The sequence below is a fragment of the Ictidomys tridecemlineatus genome, chromosome 9 (assembly GCF_052094955.1).
Source record: "Ictidomys tridecemlineatus isolate mIctTri1 chromosome 9, mIctTri1.hap1, whole genome shotgun sequence".
In the NCBI taxonomy this organism is placed as follows: Eukaryota; Metazoa; Chordata; class Mammalia; order Rodentia; family Sciuridae; genus Ictidomys; species Ictidomys tridecemlineatus.
In genome coordinates this window covers 124,727,058-124,746,446 of record NC_135485.1, presented here as the reverse complement: position 1 = coordinate 124,746,446, position 19,389 = coordinate 124,727,058, and the positions used below count along the sequence as shown (strand labels likewise).

General features: G+C 34.7%; 1 protein-coding gene across 5 annotated transcripts in view; it reads right to left on the bottom strand.

Annotated features, from left to right (window-relative positions):
* Positions 1–19,389, bottom strand: part of Lrba (LPS responsive beige-like anchor protein) — a 648,575-nt gene that overhangs the window by 26,891 nt on the left and 602,295 nt on the right. For all 5 annotated transcript variants that reach the window (XM_040293201.2, XM_040293202.2, XM_040293204.2 and 2 more), the window contains exons 51-53: positions 15,948–16,010; positions 10,585–10,740; positions 3,239–3,406 (exon numbers count right to left, since the gene is read on the bottom strand). In XM_040293201.2, coding sequence (XP_040149135.2) covers positions 3,239–3,406; positions 10,585–10,740; positions 15,948–16,010 — 387 coding nt within the window. The remainder of the gene's footprint in view (positions 1–3,238; positions 3,407–10,584; positions 10,741–15,947; positions 16,011–19,389) is intronic.

Below are 19,389 nucleotides of genomic sequence, written 5' to 3'. Positions count from 1 at the left end.
CTGCATTCCATAGCAGATTAACCATCACAAGACAAAAGAGTAAAAAATGAAAAACTATCTGGTGGTATACAGGAAAGCAAGTCTTTTGCTAAGTACTTTAGGCAGGTTTCAGAGAACATCTGAATCTTTTTTTAAAACTCCAAATTATACCATGTATAGGCTTTATCAAGCTTGAATTAGCCTGATTTTGTCCAAATAATATGCATATTTATGTTGGATAGCATTTTTTTAAATAGCTACATGGTTATCAACTTTGCATAGAGCCCCATTATCATATTTGAAGAGAATGATACACATAGGCTCATGACCCTAGCAAGTTAAATTTCCACTTGTTATTATGATTTTTAAATTAAAAACTAAATGAGAGCTGAATGAGGCCTATAAAATGAAATAAAAGCAATGTCTTATTTTTTTTTTCCATTTAATTATTTCCCCCTTCAAGAAAGAAAATAAGTCTAAAATACAAATTTTAAGGTTGAGGCATTATATGCATTTTTAGGCCATATTGCAATTAGATGTATATAAAAGCCTGACCACTTCTTGAAGGTCATTTCTACTGCACCTAAGAGACATGCTACAGGAATGAGCAGAACGTACAACTCCCCTTTGAAAAGCTCTGTCTGCATCGTGGAGCCATCAATGAGCCAGAGGCTTATAAAATCCGAACCAGCTTGTGTGAATGTTTTAGTTTATACATAGTAAAAATGTCTTTGTTTTTGTCATTTTTCTTTCAAAAAGCTTAGAAAAGCTTTTTCATTTTTTTTAATGTGTGCAAATTCTTATAATATGAAAAAGTGCCTATTTGTCTTTCTCCCAGATTCATCCTTCAAAGCTAAAGCTAAATTAAATTGGGACATCAGATGTTATAAAAGGGCCAGAAAGGACGAGGTTCACTTTGAGAAAGGTAATTTAATTTAGTCAAGATACATTACAATTTTCTAAAATTTGTATTAGATGTGCTGTTTTATTATTCTTTTATTTTTTCCTCCTCATTACCAGCATTACTAGGAGTTAATGTCCACCATACTACAGACAATGAGAGAGTATAGATGAAGTGCTTCATGAAAAATATAACATTATAATATGTACTCTAATGCCAACAAGATGGTGTTTGTGCGGTGATTTATTTGCTGAGCATCCTGTTCTTCTGATAACACCTTAGGCCAGTTACTGCTGTTGCTTTCATTTTATAGACAAGAGAAAAGAACCACAGCAGAACTGGGAACTTAGATTTTAGATTTTACTACGAACCCCAGATTAGGTCACACCTACTTGATTCATTTTTTAAAGAACATGCGTGTAAAAACCATCTCTACATTAATTTATAAAATACTTAAGTATAAAAGATATATTTAAACGTATACCACCAAGCCCCCATATAGAAATAGAATAGTTTCCACGTTCTGGAAAAGCTGAGGATTTCTCATTTTAAAATATATTAAGTCTTGCACCAAACAAACACATTATACCTAAATTTCTGAAATGCAACAGCAATTACATATGAGTATAGCTAGTAATGTCTTTATGTCTCAGAATTCACATTAGTAATGACTATGCACAGCACACAAAACATGATTAAGTAAATGAGTAAAAAAGAAAACAACCAAGACGCACATTGCTTCCTTTGCAGATGTGTGTACGTGTGTTTTGTTCCTAAATGTTTTAAGATAAATAATAAAATGGTAGATTGATTATCTATGTCAAATTTAAGTTTACCTGAGATAATTTAGTAAATCTTGTAAATGGAAGAAAAGAAATTGAAACTAGTCACTCAACCTAGAGGCCAGAAGGCTGAAGAACAGGAACATCAGTCTGCATATGAGAAGAGCATCAAGTACGTGCCTACAGAATATGAAGAACAAAATCCCTAAAACTGGTAGCTTTAAAATTGATACTGTAACAATATGCATAAAATGGAGAGGTCTGTATAAATATGTAAGATACACACCACGTGCACACTGCTATTTGGTCTGATCACAAAGACTGAGTTATCCACAGTATTATAACCACTGATTTTTCATATTCTATTCATGTAGGGAGTTATTCATACTTTCATTAAAATAAGAAATACATATTAAAAGTTAACTGAGTAAAATCTGTGTTTACTTACCAGTCCAAAGGCTATAACATACATAATAAGAAGCAACTTCGAAAAATACTTTGCATATATTCCTTTTAAAGTCATACTAGCCTTTGACTAAATTTTTTGAACAAAGCTTTTGCTTTCACACAAATATTATCCATTCAAGCACAACTCTGAGGAGTTGATCCAAAATACAATGCGCTTAAACATATTCACAGTGTTTCATAATTTAGGGCTAAGTGACAGAAGTAAATACCACAGTTTTCAGGTAATCAGGGACAACATGATCCTTCCTTAGCCAAATACATTGTGACTTACTTTATATTAAGAAACTGTAAATATTTAAGAGCAGTTCAAATGCTCTACCTTATGAAGTAAAAAATCTAAAGCTATTCTTGCAGGAATTCTTCACTATTGTCATAATCATTTTAATTAAATTCTCATTTTTCAGGTGGTCCCTTTAATTGTTTTTTCCTACTTCTTAATGTGTTTTCTGAAGCCATTTCTTTTCTGCAGCTGTGTGCGATTGGCTTTAATGGTTGCTGCTTCCTTTTTTGCCTTCTGTGAATTACAATTTTAAATGGTTACACATTTTTTGTTTTACTGCCTTCACAGTTTCATAAAGATGTTTAAGGCTGTTGGTGAACATTTTCATTTCCCATCTGAAAAACCAAGAGCCAATTTGAATATTCCATATTGGCCTTTTATGACCTATTTTATCTTTTAATATGTAAATGAAAGCATAATTTTATAAAGACTGGTCGATTTCCATGAAATTATAATTTTTATTTTGCTCTTTTAAAATATGAATTCAATAAACAAGATAATATGTGATTGTTCTTTTATGTTATATATTTTTGTTCATGAATAAAACACCTCTATTTTATTTGGTGACAGCCATTTCCAATGAAGAGCTAGCAGTTTTGGATTGTAAGAATAACATAACAGAAAAGTAGGATTTCATGCATCAATTTTAATTATCATGGCCACAAAATGTTTTAATGACCAGTCCATTTAGATATTTCTTAAATTATAACTAAGAAATTAAAAATACTTGATTATTCAGTTTTACTCTCACCATAAGGTAACTTATACTGCAATATGTCATTTCTACGTCACATGTAAAAGTTTACTTAAAATGTAAGTTGTACTTACCACCTGGGTTATCTCCAATTCCACTGCTTTTTCCATTCCAGTACCACAGCAGAAGCGTAGCATCACGTGACCCTGAGAGAATGTAGCAATTTCCCCCAATATATGACTCAGAACGAGTGAGGCAAGTGACGACATCCCAATGGCCAAACACCACTTGGATCAATTTTCCTGAAATAGAAAACAATTTTCTTTTAAATTTACTATTTACTAAATTGCTATTTAAAAAAATAAAATAAGTTTCTAGTGAGCAGATAACAACTTGCGATGCCATTTTAACTCAGATTCTGAAAACTCAGATTTTATAACAACAACTCTGAATTTTTCCTTAAATATAAACAATAACAAAAAATCAATTAAACAGTGATAACACTTTTGAAAGGCATATGTTAAACCTATTTCAACAAATGATTCTTGAGGACCAAGAGACCATATCCTTTACAAATGGCTACTGTAAGTAACAAATGGATCGTGTTTGCTTATTAAAGCAGGCTCAGGAGCACCCTTATTGGAATCATTTTTAACATTTTCTTGAGTAATCCTACATGATTGAAAATGAAACAAAGCTTGGTTGCCTTTCTGTAAAAGTACTCTGTAATTAAGATTTCACTAATATAAACCAGTCTCTGAATTAGTGAAGATTTAATATATTTCTTCTTCTTTTAAGTCACTTTGGAGAGAGCTTCTGCTTTTTTAAACTGGGGTTACATGAGTCCATGCAATGTAATTTTTTATGAAAAGACTAATTTATTGTGATTGCAATTTGAGCCAAGTCATTCTTTCTTTGTTTTAATTGTCTGAATGATGAAAATTCCTTTGGGAGTGATGATGAAATCAAGATTAGGCAGTTTAATGGTGATGGCTGGGTACAGTGGAGAGGAACCCAGTCAACTTACTATACCCACAGGGCTTCAAACACAGGAAGAGATGTCCAAGTAAAGATGTCAGGAAAAAACACTAAAGCCCTTGCCCTTTAGAACTTTTGTTCAGCCAGAGATTGTGTTAAAATTCATAAGAACTCATCTACAGAATTAAGTATCTGTCGCAGCTCCTCTGCACCATTCCCAAAGTTAGTTCTACTAACATTCCTTTGAAATGTCTACAGAATCTACAAATGAATCTCAAAGAATCTATTAGGCATAGATTTTTTAAAAAGTCTCAGTAGAGTCATAAAAATATAATTCAAATAGTCAAGAAAAAGACTACTAAACTGAAGAAAAAAAATGTGCCTAAAAAGCTTGTGTGTTTCAATTGGAATACGTAATAAACTATTCAGAAATACTGGCATTAAGTGTTTTTAACTTTTCAAGCTAATAATGAATGTAACTAAGAAAGCATTTGCATTAAAAAATTTAAGTTCTTGATTCTAATAAACCCAAGGTTTGGTGGTGCATGCCTGTAATCCCAACAATTTATAGGAGACTGAGGCAGGAGGATCACAGGTTCCAGGCCAGCTTCAGCAACTTAGTGAGACCTATGCAACTTGGTAAGACCCTATCTCAAAATAAAAGGGACTGAGAAGGTAATTCAATGGTGAAGAACCCTTAGGTTCAGCACCAACTATGGCATGGTGGTGACCAAGGACACCAAACAGACAAACATGTAACTACAAATAGTGACAAGAATTGTATAAGAAAAGAAGATCAGTGAAAGTAACAAAGTAGAACATAATTTGGGTGTTGGGGAAGCTCTCCATAAGATGGGGATATTACACATTTACATTATAATCCTCACTACCAAAGGAATAAAATAAACCTAAGGTTTATTACAAGTCTAAAAATTTAAAAATAAAATGCTGAAAGATATATTATCCACCTCAGGTGGAATGCTGAATACATGTTTTCACTCATGAGTGGGTAGTCTTGCACATAGCATAGAACTAGTAACTTTAATATCAAATTTATTTCAATCTCAAAAGCAAAACAAAAAGTACATTCTTTTCCTCCCATGATTCAGTGGAAGCAAAGACTTCAGTCAAGGCAGGTGTTAACTGCTAAATGTTCAAAAAGTTGTAGGTGGGCACAATACCTTTACTTTATTTTTTTTACGAGAGAGAGAGAGAGAGAGAGAGAGAGAGAGAGAGAGAGAGAGAGAGAGAGAGAGAGAGATTTTTAATATTTCTTTTCTTTTTTTTTTTTTTTAGTTTTTGGCAGACACAACATCTTTGTTTGTATGTGGTGCTAAGGATCGAACCCGGGCTGCACGCATGCCAGGTGAGCGTGCTACTGCTTGAGCCACATCCCCAGCCCACTTTATTTTTTTAATATTTATTTTTTAGTTATAGTTGGACACAATACCTTTGTTGTATTTATTTATTTTTATGTGGTGCTGAGGATTCAATCCAGGGCCCCACACATGCTAGGCAAGCACTCTACCACTGAGCAACAACCCCAGCCCATCTTCAGCCTTTTAAATGAACACCAACAAAATTTTCACTTACAAAATTAGGTTATATTGATTTTTTAAATTATGGTAAGAATTCAAGACTTTCCAGAATAAAAAACACCAAAATAAAAAATTAAGTATGAAAAACATAATAATTTTTACTTCATTTTAAAATGAAGAGGTCTAGTAGTGAATGGGTACCATGAGATTACAGGCAGGCGTTACATGAGATAAGAGAAGTGAGAAGTCAGGTAGCTGAATGTACTTTTTTCTTTTGTACTGGAGATTGAACCTAGGGATGTTTAACCACTAAGTCACATCCCCAGACCTTTATATATATATATTTTAAATTTTGAGACAGGGCCTCCCTACGTTGCTGAGACTGGTCTGGAATCTGCAGTCCTCCTGCCTCAGCCTCTGAGCCACAGGCATGCACCACCACACCTGCCTGAATGTACTCTTACTAATAATTAGAAAACTGAAAGTTAAATTAGTGTGTTTTAATCACTGAAGGAAACTGGACACTCCATATTGTGTGTATGTGTTGATCAGTGAGTATGTAAGTGACTAGTATTTAGCCCATTGCTAAGTGTGAGTGTGTAAATACTGGGGTGACTTAAATAGGTTATTTCCAGATAGACTTATTTTGGATGTGAAACTCAGCAAGGAGCATGAGAGAAAGAACTAGAACTAAGTAGAAGCCTGAGGTAGGGGGTGCAGAGGGGGCACCAGGAGGTTCCCAAAGAGCAGCCGTTTACTTGCTACCTTACTTCCCAACACCTGTGGGCACAGGGTGGAAAAATTTAGCAAGGAAATAAGGCTGCATTAAATAGAGGCAGAATGTTCTAAGATTCACGTGTTAATCCCCATTAGTTAAGTCCATGGTTATTCTTCCAATGTCAGAGCCCTTGGAAAGCATATACTCAGTCACTGTGCATTCTTCTGCAACTAAAATTCCCTGATGTCTTAATTTTTGCCTATATAGTTATCAATATAATTTTTCATTTGAAAACTGTTGACTGAGCACCTGCAGAGTGCAAGCGCCAGGCTTGTTTAAGTGGACATGGTGGTGATCAGACACAGTCCTGCTCTCAGAGCACCAACTATGGCATGGTGGTGTCCAGGGACACCAAACAGACAAACATGTAACTACAAATAGTGACAAGAATTATACAAGAAAAGAAGATCAGTGAAAGTAACAAAGTAGAACATAATTTGGGTGTCGGGGAAGCTCTCCATAAGATGGGACATTTACACAGTTAATTGGAAAGGGTTTCATATTTTAATAAAAATTAACTTTACTCTCTACAATTTATACTTCAGACCCAACCCTGGAAAACATTATTTTTTTTAGGTTTACTTTTCCCTGCTCTGGCAGGCTTCCGTGGCAATCTCTGCTGTTGCTACGAGGTTGAGGCTCACTCCTCCTAAATAAATCACAACATATAAATACCTGCTGCTCTTTTTGGTAAATTATTTTCTGATAATCTCATAAGTGTTCCTCAACCTTTATTTTTTGTTTCCTTTAATACTAGTCCACCTCTCCACACACTAATATCAAATATTACCACAAGCACTAGAATATCCCTTTTTTGACAGAACAAATTTTCTAGTTAATGTTTTATTTGACAGCTGCGCTACAAATAAAAAAATTCCAGCTCAGGACTCTGCACCACTGAATCTAAAATGTGGCCTGAAAATAATTCCAACTGCCGGGGGAAGGTTTTATTGTTGCCTCTGCTGTTCTGGTTGTGCCCCGAAAACATGATTTATGTTTAAAGAATTTCCTGTTACAACCGTGTTTCTCCTCCCTCCTCCCCCCACCAAATCTAATAAGAGAAGGAATTTTTTTTTTTTTGGCTTGTGTGCTAAAATATAATTGAATTCAACACTTGTGATAGCTTTGCCATTATATATTACTGATCATACAGTTTTTCCCATGTTTCTCTGACAAACATAGAAAAAAATGTTTAATATTCTTTTTGTTGTTAAAAACAAATGCATTTACCTTAACTGAAATTATTTTAAAATCTACCATCCAAGTTTGCATATAGACATTGAGAAAGATACTTGGATTATCATTTGACATATTTTTTTTCCTTCAAGTCTCTGGCAAGTATAAATAAATATTTTTATTCACAACTTATGGAAATGAAGTTTAAAGTAAGGCTACTCCTTGTGAGAATGCTTTATTCACACATAATTTTTAAAAAGTACATTAGGTTTTTGGGAGAAGGAAAACAAATGATATCTAGTTTATTAAATTTTATGTAACATGGCAGATGTACCAAGAACTTAGTGTTACAAATTATAATGTTTTCCAAATTAACCAATGATTGGTGACACCTGTATGAGACAAGGGGGTACAATCACAAAGAATGCTATATTTGAAGACAGAAGAACTAAATTACAAGGCCCAGTTCCATTAGCATTATCTACATAAATTTCAACATGTTACTTAACCTCTTTAAACCTCACTTCAATCATCTGAAAAATAAAGATAAGGACATCTGTCTACTCCACAGGATTATTGTGAGTTGAAAACAATATCATGTATGTAAAAGAATTTTTATAAATTCTAAAAAACTGTGAATATAGGAATTAGCTTGATTATTAGTATTATGAAAGTGAAGCTACTTTTGGTTTATAATATTAACATTCAATGCCTTTAAAAAATAGAGAACATCTGGGGCTGGGGTTGTGGCTCAGTGGTAGACTGCTTGCCTTGCACACTGGGTTTGAGCCTCAGCACCACAGAAAAAAAGAATAAAGATATTGTGTCTATCTACAACTAAAAATATATTTAAAAAAATAGGGAACATCAACAAATTAAAAAAACTTAAATGTCAAAATAGCTTATATGAAATTTTGGAAAAGGCAAGAGGAGATAAGGAACGGGCAGTGTTTGCAGGAGGCTGAGGGTGTAGGAAGAAGTTGCACAGCACAAAGGAAATTCTGGAGGGCAGTGGAGTTGCTCTGTACCTTGATTGTGATGTGGTTACTTAACTGTATGCACTGTCGAAACTAATAAGTCTAAACCAAAAGGAACAAATTATACCACCTAAATTTAAAAATAAGTCTTTCTAATGTGTGAACAACCAATATACTACTTAAAAGAATATTTATAAGAATCTAGTGAGAAGATATAGCAGGTTTAACCTGAAAGTTAATTTGTGTAAAAAACCGAGCACAATTCGAGATCAAGTAATGCTAAGGCTGTCAATACCATAGAATAAAAAGGCTAAAATTTGAATTTGATTTCAAAGCAGAGCAAATTCATTAAAAAAATTCATTATAATTTCCTACATTTTAGGAAAACTTACCAGTCAGTTCCCATTGTATTTTTAGAGAAAGTTAGTGAAATTTCAGGTTCAATAGTGTTCCACCTCAAAGACTTAAAACATCTAGTAAAAGCCTGAATGAGCATGCTTTAGTCAAGACCCCCAGAACAAAGATATAAGCTATAAAAAAAAACTAGATCACCAATTCCATAAAGCAAAAATCATGCCTAAAAACAATTTATGGAGTTACCTCAATGAAAGGTTCATGGTCAATTATCATTTCCCTACTTTCTCTTAGCTATTTACAATACTATAAAAGAATGAAGGAAAAAAAACAATTAAACTCCTTGAGTAACAAATACTTCATTTTTCAATATACTATACTTGGTAATATAGGAGCATAAACTCATACTTTATATATTACTAATAAGACTAAAGATTATTTACCTTAAAGCATTTAATTAACTAGAAATCTCAATTAAATAGATATTTCCATTCTGTAATAATATTTCACTAAGACATATGTAGATTCTTGTTTTAGTTAAAATATCTACTTCCAGGGGTTCAGAGCATAGCTCAGTGGTTGAGTACTTTCTAAGCACGTATGATGACCTAGGTTCAATTACCAGCACCAAACAAAACAAAACAAAACAAAAAACACTTCCATAATAAATATTAATTAGTCTAATGAACTGATACATAATTTTAATTATTTAAAGTATTTGATTACATATTTATTATGTGTTTGATTTATCCTCTGTTTCTAAACTCCATGAAATATCTAAATGCTTTTCCTATATGCAAACATTTATAAACATTTCTTGGGTTGTATCTCCTGTAATAACACAGAGGAGAGCTTGTTTGATCCCTAGGGAGATACATGCAAATGCATATACAGACTTAAACTATATTTTAACAAGAGTTCCTGTCACACATAAAATCAGTAGTCTGCTACTTTTCTTCATGATGGTGCAGCTTTTGGCAACATTCTATGCAGAATTGGGTGGAGGCAAGATATCTACTCCCAAGAGAGATACTTAATGAGTCTTTCCAGTGAGGAAAAGAAAATCTTTTAAATAACACAAAAGCAGAAAGATACACTATGTCATAAGATCATGCACATACACATGTGTATGGTATTTTCATAGGGGGTTTTGCCTTCAAAACGGTGCCTGGTAGATAAACCTACTATAAAAGACTGCTACTTAAAAACAAGTTGTAGTTTACTCAATAGTGGAAAATGTGGCAGATTAGTTGGCAGACTATTATAATAATAAAATAAATATTTATATAAATAATATTAAATAATATATTTTTTTTCTTTTTTGGTACTGGGGATTTAACCCAGGCTTTACCACTGAGCCACATCCCCAGTCTTTTTTGTTTTGTTTCTTGAAACAGGGTCTCATCAAGTTGTGGAGGGGCTTACTAAATTGGAGAGGCTGGCTTTGAACTTGTGATCCTCCTGCCTCAGCCTCCGAAGGCACTGGGATTACAAAATGCACCACCATTCCCAGCAGCAGATTATTTTTTGAAAGGGGAAAACAGTGTCCTCTCATTCTTATCTTACAAATTTCAGAATTATATAGTTTTTGGAAGGAAGACGATAAGGAAAGCATTCTAAGCCTCTCAATGCCAATAGTTACAAACTTTAGCTCACTAATGGAGGAAAATAAAAATTACCTGTGTCTGTAGAGTACACTCGGAAACTCTTATCCCAGAAGCCACAGACGAGAATATAGCGGTTGTCTGAAGTGATGACAAAGCACTGGGAGTGGACTTGAATACTTTGGTCTAAAAGGTCAGTGATTTGCCTCCTGTGCATTCCTGTATTGCTGGCTGTGAGAATAGAGGATGGAAGAAAAAACCTACTAAGCACACATGGGCAAAGATTGTCATACTGGGAGTTAGGGGTGAGGAGGAAAGGGGACAATTTCTAAAATAAGAATACTTGACCTTTAACTTTAAATTAATAATATTTGAAAAACCCAATAGGAAAACACAATTGCTAGAAAAATGTGGGTGGTTAAGTTCAAGATCTTGGTGAAAAATTTTTGCTTAGAGGAAAGAAATAATAACATACAATTTAAAAATAGTGTACAGTTCGCAGTACATGCTTTCTAGCTCTTGGGCAGGACCAAACTAGATTACAACCTCCAGACTGCATCACAGTTAGGTTTGTGTTTCTGACAATCTCATTACATCTATTGTCATGAGAATGGATTCATGTTGTGACAATCTATTACCTTTAACATTTTGTCACAAGGAAGAGATATTAGGATTTAAATGTCATATACTTGAAATATTGTAGCATCTTGTACTACTTTGGCTTTAACGGGTCTTTAATTTGACTAGATGGGAACTCCCATTTCCCCTGTTTACAGCTGTGCTTGCATGTGAGGAAAGGCTAAAATGACTATTTATTAAAGATTCTTGTAATTGAAAAAGCCAAAGCACAGCACACTGCCACTTTCTTACTCCTTATTGAAGCAATAAAACAAGACAGTCTGGCAGTGTGTTCCAAGTGCTTCAGAGCACCTGAGATGCGGTTTGTCACAAGGCATGAGGGCAGACACAGAGTGACACCAAGCACCAGGAAAAGTAATAATCCTCTTGGAGGATACTATCAAGTATGCCATTATCAGAGAAGAAATTTTCACTGAGATGCATTTTTGGCTTTGCTTCCGGGGATCTAATTTAGCTTTTACTTTCCAATGCAAATAATGGTTCTCACACTGTGAAAGAAACTCTATTATACCAGAAATTCAGAATGGACAATACTAATTTATGCATCTAACTAGTAAGCTCTTTTTACCAGTTTTCAAAATTTTTGAGGAAAAAAGTTACACATTATTAATAAATATGAAAATAGAAAGATATTTATATTCATTGTGTATAATAACTAAGTTTATGTGGATGGTTTAATAGAAGGCTCGGAAACAAGGAAAAAAGTGTTCCAAACACCCTCCTGTGCTGTGCTGGGAACCACTGGGGACACGGAGGATGGAATCGTCCCTGCCATGATGGTATACACCACATGATACACATGTACAAGCGAAGTCCTGCAGAACTCTACCAAAGTCTGTGGGCACAGCGTGGCCATTTTAGGTCAGGAGATAACTGTTTGGTAATGTAGGTTTCTTATACTTCGGGTGAATTAATGGACTAGAAAGCAGTAGCACTAGAAAACAGGCAGAATTCTAGTTGGGGATCATTTCTCCCCATTCTTCCACACAAAGGGAAGTTGCTAGCAGATGAAAAAGCTTTTACGGATATGGTAATGTAGTAGAAAGAAACAGTATCCTACTGCAGTGAAGGTGTGTGATACATTTTTATTTTAAATTCTCCAAAACCTAGAAATCAAAAACAATATATGTAGTACTTTCTAAACTGGATACTGCAAGTATTTGTGCAAGTATTTCATTCCACATGGGAACTATGAAAATGCTTATTTTGGGCAGTGTTTATATGACTTCTGCTTCTATGATATAAACTTCCATTGGTCACTTTTGGGTAGTGGCCTCTGGGAAAACCTCTTCAACAGATCTGGGCATATGCATAATTTTGAACTCAGGGACCACAAAGTACCCATGGACAAAGGCTGATGCCCCTTCAGCCTTAAGATGAACTATTTCCTAAGCAAGTGCTTATAATTTAACTTCACAAAGCCATCTATCTATCTATCTATCTATCTATCTATCTATCTATCTATCTATCTACTATATTTCACAGCAGCTTTTACATAATCTTATTGTTTTCAATAGTAAACTTCTTGAGATTCAGTAAAGTACTTTTATTCAATGAAAATTGAGTATATTTGTCTAAATAAGCAGTCTTCAAACTCAGGCATGCATACCCCTAGAGGTATGAGACTTCCCAGGGGATAAACAGGCACAGATGTTTTTAGGGGAATCAATCTCTAGTTCTTCAACTTTCATATTCTCTTGCCTAAAATTGATTTGCCTGAGAACTCTCCTGTGAGTTTTCCTTTCTCGTCTCCCTTTCCTCATGCTCTTCTAACACTGGATAAAATAATGACATATTTCCCTTCCATGTAGAGTCTTACTAGGATGCTTTACCCCAGGGTATAAACATCTCTTGGGAGCTTAATACAGGGAAAATTCAAATAGTGATGTGATATCAAAAAGTGAATGCTTAGATAATATATTCTGTGTAGTTAAGGTGGTTTTCAATAAAATAAAATGAGGATCTAATCACACTGTTAATTAATACATCATTAAAAATAAGCTTCAATAATAGATTGTTACAATGAAAGATAACTTATTATTAGACCACAAAGATAACTTATTATTAGATCGCTATATAAATTTTGCCACATACAAAGGAGTTCAAAGATGTCTGACACAGTTAAAACTCCTTCCTTTCTCATCTATTTTTTATGAGAGTAACATTCCTTAGAGCTTCCATATCTTTCTTTATTTTGGAGATGAGGTCTCAATATCCAGGTTGGTTTTGGACTCTTGGACTCAACTGATCCTCCTGCCTCAGCTTCCCAAGTGCTGGGATATTGGCATGCATCACCTTGCCTGGCTATCATTCCCATCCTTAAAAACAAAATAGTAGGATAGACCTGTTGACAGATAGTAGGTCCATCTAGGAATACCCAAACTAATTGGGGGAAAGCTCCATCTATTTCAATAAAAACTGGTTTCCAATAAATGTCTGTGTTTTTACATTTAATAAATGTTTTATTATAATGCTAACATAAGTATTAATACTTATAATGATCACTCAATGTATATTAATTTTGTAGAAAGGTGAGCCTTCTGGTCATAGAAAATTTTAGAATTTAAATTTATATACCTGTGTTTAATTTTCTGTATATTTTTATTGCTGAAAAGTGTAATTTTAAAAAGGTAAGATAAAATTATGTGTGGGAAGTAGGATAAAAACATAAATTGAAGATGAAACAGGAATGAAGTAAAATTTCTAATTATTAAGGGCTTTTATATGCATATTTAAAAAATAGAAATTGTTTCTAGGTGCAGTAGTGCACACCTGTAATCCCAGCAGCTCAGGAGGCTGAGGCAGGAGGATTACAAGTTCAAAGCCAGCCTCAGCAACTTAGCAAAGAAGCCCTGTCTCAAAACAAAACATAAAAAGGGCTGGAGATGTGGCTCAGTGGTTAAGTACACCTGAGTTCAATCCCTGGTACCAAAAATAAAAAATAATAATAATAAAAATAGAAATTGTTGAGTATCAATTCATTCTGATACTTAGGGATTCCATTGGATCCATTAAATTTTTTTAATCTATGCCAGAAATTCTAAGTATTTCAACTTGGGATGAAACTTTTAGAAGTCAACCTTAAAATTTTTGAGAAGATAACATGGTTTTAAATAATTATTTTAGGAACAGAGGCACAGTCTAATGACTAGAGATCTAGAGCACAGAGGGCAAGCGATAGTCCACAGGATGGATCAGGCCCATGCCTGTTTTTTTTTTTTTTTTTTAAATATATATAGTTTTATTAGAAAACAACCATGTTCATTTATTTAAGTATTGTCTATGGTGGCTTTGTGCTATCATGTCAGAGTTAGGTAGTTGTTCTGAAACCTCATGGCTCACAAGCCTAAAATATTTACTATCCGGCCCTTTACTAAAAAAGCTTACCCATCCTTGTTATAAAGGTTACAATTTCGGATTTAATTAGGCTTTACACTAAAGATATTTATTGGCACATTTTAAAGCAAACAATGAGCCTATAAATCAGAAATAAGGCTTTCTATGACTTAGAGAATGGGCTTTACTATTTTCCTCACTCCTAAAGCTATACAAGTAAGATTTTAATTTTTTTTAAAAAATGTATTCAAAGCAAAATGCAATTTAGAAAACAGTAGTACTTATCCTTCATATAGATACTTTTTAGATTTCTGCTTATATTTTATAAAATGGTGAATAAATTGGTTTTGAGCTTTAGGTTATTTTTGTGCATCCTGATAGTCTACCTACAAATGGTAGCCATTTAGCTCTCTATTGAGATAAAGCTTTTAAAGACAAAAAAAGGTAATGTATGCATAGGGGACATCTTGGATTTGAAAAAAATAAATCTATTAATTCATACACTTTCTTTAAAAATGTTAAACTCTACCAAATTTATTTGTACCAGAGAAATCTGATAAAATTATGAGCCAAACATCAATGCTGGTAGCCACCCCAGAGGGAGGCAACTGGGCTTTTATTCTAAAAGTTATTGAACAGCATCTTCAAGGCTGAACATTCTTGATGATGCCACATTTGAAATGCTCCCATATGGGGATGAAAATTCCAACTAACCTACTCAAAAGACATAGCAGCAATTACATATTCTAAGTCATGTGCTGCAGAAGCACAGTTTATCCCAATGGCTCTTTCTGATCTTCTCCCTGTTTTATCCCCCCCGAACAAATTTAACCTCCAATGGCAATTTATTGGGCTGCAGGACCCTAGGAAAATGAATACAAATATCTTAACGCTACCATTGGCTGGGTAATATATTTCAACTTTGAAACCGCTCTGCAATTGCACATTAATCCCCAGACTGAACGGAGGGTCTAGGAAGAAAGGATTGATCTCTTTTAATGATGAAACCCTGGCACTACAGTTTTATTTTTCACAACACAGTGCTGCTAAGAACCCCACTGTTATTATGAAAATTTCCCTAGCAAAGGAGCTCCATCACATTACCGGTGCGCCAATTCATCATAACGTGCCTCGCTCCTGCTCATCAACAAGTCTGAGTGATGAAAAGATCCAATATTATCCTGACAGTACTTCATGCGCATTCTCAATCACACATTATTACAGCATCCATATTAATTTTCAGTGACACGCGTCCTAGGCCTGTTCAAATTAGGCAAACCAACGAGGGGGAGTTGATGAAATACCAGCATAGCCACAGCTCATTGCATTCCAATTTGCATGCAAATGGTTTATCAGGAAAATTCCATTCCCAGCAACCAGCAAGTGAAAAACAACTGTAATCTACACTTCAGGGCCACCATACAGAGCTTAATGAATCGCAAAGAGAGAAGGAAGTGACAGACCTATGAGAGGATCGATTTCCACTGGCAGCTGGTATGGCTGGTCTTGTACAGCACCTTGATGAGCTGGAATTCACAAAAGATTAGGGAAAAAAAAGCATTATTTTTCATATAGTAAACTACATAAAAATGCACAAGTCAAATCTTACGTAGAATTGTTTCCAACCTCCAAATCTTGCAGTTTTGTGAAATTTAAAGACTAAAAATCCAGGTGCTTTTATGGCTAGCTTATTAAACATTTATTTTAGATTAGTGCTGTTCTGAACATGTGCCATCAGCAGTGGCTCCAGTCCTGGGCCATAAGCTATAGCAGATGCTTGACTGGCAACCTCTGATGCTGCAACAAAACAAAATTAAGTGGTAAAGCGTGCTGAAAACAAAATGTGACAACCATCTGCTGACTGTAGCAAATACTATTTTTTCGTTACTTCTTAAAAAGGCAGTTTTGAATGCTGCAGCACAAAGGATCCACAAAAACGTCAGTTTATGATGGAGAAAGGGAAAGCTCTAAGTCAGGGAACATTTAATGTTTCATCCATCACTTAAAAGCAATCAATTGAAAGTTTGAATAAAAATAAAGAAAGCTATCCGCAGATAAATGTTTTAGTTAAATGCATTTGGCTGAAATATTTTCTTAAAGATTGGATTGAGGGTTTTTAAAAAAGTTTTATTAATATTTAATATTTCCATGGTTTCAATTTAAAAATACTCTGAGAAGCAAATGAGTTAGAAAAATCAATCTATACTAAGAATAGTTTGTTCCATTCTCAAAATGACTTTAAAGATTCAGGCACACTTCTTTTTTTAACTGAAAAGAGGTTTTGCAAGCCATCTCCTTGTGGAAGGTAGGAGGACTTGGGCAGAGAGGAAGCCACTGGATGGGTATGCAGGCCAGGCGCATCATATGCCCTAAAAGGAAGAGTTTGGGAGAGATGATCTTTTCAGCTTCACAGTTCTGATAGTTAAATTCTGGGCCCTTTTCCAAACTATTTTCCCCAAATGACTCACGCATTCACCCTGGTTAATATCTGCCTTTTATAGACTCACAAGGATTTACATTACCACTTGGTTGATATTAGAGCTCTGCTCAATACTATAAGATTTTAGGAGATCTTCCTGTCTTTGAGGGGATGAAAATAATAATCAGATATATTTCAATGAATTCATTCGATTATTTTAAAACTTACTGTCTTATTTTCCCTAGTTAATACATGCCAACTTTTCAAGGATGTCTGGAAGGCCATTAATACTGATAAATATCTAAGTAAGTACAATATTGGCATTAAAGTTTATAGTTTAGTGTGTATAAGAAGTTGAAGCCACAACGACTCACTATTTTTTATTGAAGGTATTTGCCTTTGCTGATTACTGGCTCTGCTGATAAAGAAATCATAGGCTGCCTCATCAAGGAAAAAGCCCCAGAGCCTCTGGTCTGCCCAAGAGTAATACCAGTGTCAATCTGCACTAATGCCTTGAGAACTTTTCTCTACTTCTCTGAGAATCTAAGCTCATAGGAACATTAAAACCACTGTCAGTGAAAAGGGCTTATGGAAGTAATCTTACCACTGACCATCTGACCAGTAATTTGCAACTGACCATTATGTGACCTTGGGTAAGTTATGTAGCCTCTGTGCTTCAGTTCCCTAATCTGGGTTTAGTTGGATAATATAAAATTGCCAACCTGACCATTTTGACCTATAAAAACAGCAATTTGATATGGTTTGACTAAAAACAGAACCTATATCCTCAACTTGTTGGAGGGCTTAAATACACATACAATCATTAAAATGATCCTTAGAAACTAGAAAATGCTTTATAAACATTAGCTGTTGTTATTTATTTTGGAGGAGGTCTACTACGTCCTTTGAATGAGAGAGGAAGATAAAGATTTTTTTTCTCTTTTGAGGTGCTAGGGATCGAATCCAGGGCCTGTTTGAGGCACATGCTGTATTGATGAGCTACAGCCTAGTCAGGATTGTGCCTTTTCTAAATCAGGACATAGATAGTACTCAAAGAACTGACAGAGCTAGCTGTTTTGTGAATGAATTATGAAAATCACAGATTCTTAGAAAAGACAGAATCTAAAATTTTTTAAAAGTTAGAGTAACATGAATTTGATATTTAATGAAGAGAAAGAGCGAGTTCTAATGTTGGTTTTAATTAAGGGATTCTAAAAGGTAAAGATAAAATGAAATATTGGATGCATACAAACATACCTGAAATGAGGCACAGATTAACAGAATAGATGTTTAGTATTTTTAGATGTAGATATAATCCAGAACTGGAGATCTCATCCTAGAAAGGTAACTCTGTGGTGAAGCCCCACATTATCATCTTTGTGTTTATCTATATGAAGAGTTGCTAGTCACACTGCAAAGGCAGCATGCATGTAAAAGTGGAAATGAAAAGCACCAATGACACAGGCACAGACAATGAGGACTCACTGAGGAGATGTACAGGCAAAGAATCTGTAGAACTCTGCATTCCCCCAGGCTCTTACCTTACAGAAAGGTGATCTGAGGCTGGGAATTGTCAGATGCCCCATAAGTGATACTCCAGCAAAGGGAATTCTAATTCACTTTACATACTTTTCAAAAAATTGGACATGGAGAAGAGAACACCTGGCCACCAAGTACTAAGGGAAGCAAGCTTTTTAATCAGGAACATTCCCCTTCCTCAAAAGGGGAATGCCAGGAGCTTAGTTGTCCATGCTTAGAGTGTAGCATTACAACCTGGGTATCAACTGGAGACTTAAGAGCCCCTTGAGTCCAATAGCTGCTGAGCCAGCTCTTCCAGAGACTGAGGTGGGGTGGTATAGCAGGACTCTTCAGTAGTTGAGTCTATTTTTAGACTAGAATTTCAGTTTAAAGAGAATTATAGAATATCCTCCCATATTCTATAATTCTCTTTAAACTGAAATTCCCAGGATGCCAGAAACAGCCACCCAGGATGGGCATTATTTGTGGTGGCCCTGGTGTTATGAACATTAAAACATTTGCAAAACTCTTAAGGGCAACTGCACACAGAATAGGTAAATCCTTGGTACATGTGATAGCACATACCCATCTATGGATAGAAATCAGAGAGCCCCAAAAGTACATTTCTTAAACAAATCATAATGTCCATACACAAGTATGTCACTTGCATATACTTCTCTAAGAGTTCAACTGAAGCAGACCCAATTAGAGAGACTAAATGTCAGCTTCAGTTTTAACCATCTCCATTTTTTCTAAAATCTATTCTCTAATCAATTGTTTCCATTGTTTCACTTCCAGCGTCCAGGAAAATGACTATATTTAATCAATTCTAATACCACCCAGAGATTCTTTGTGACCAGTGCTTTACTGAACCAGGTCAGTATACCAGGTTTATGTTTGGAATGTCTTTTATTCCATTCTAAAATCTCTTCTATTAATTTGAATGAGGACTTTGCTCAAGAATTTAT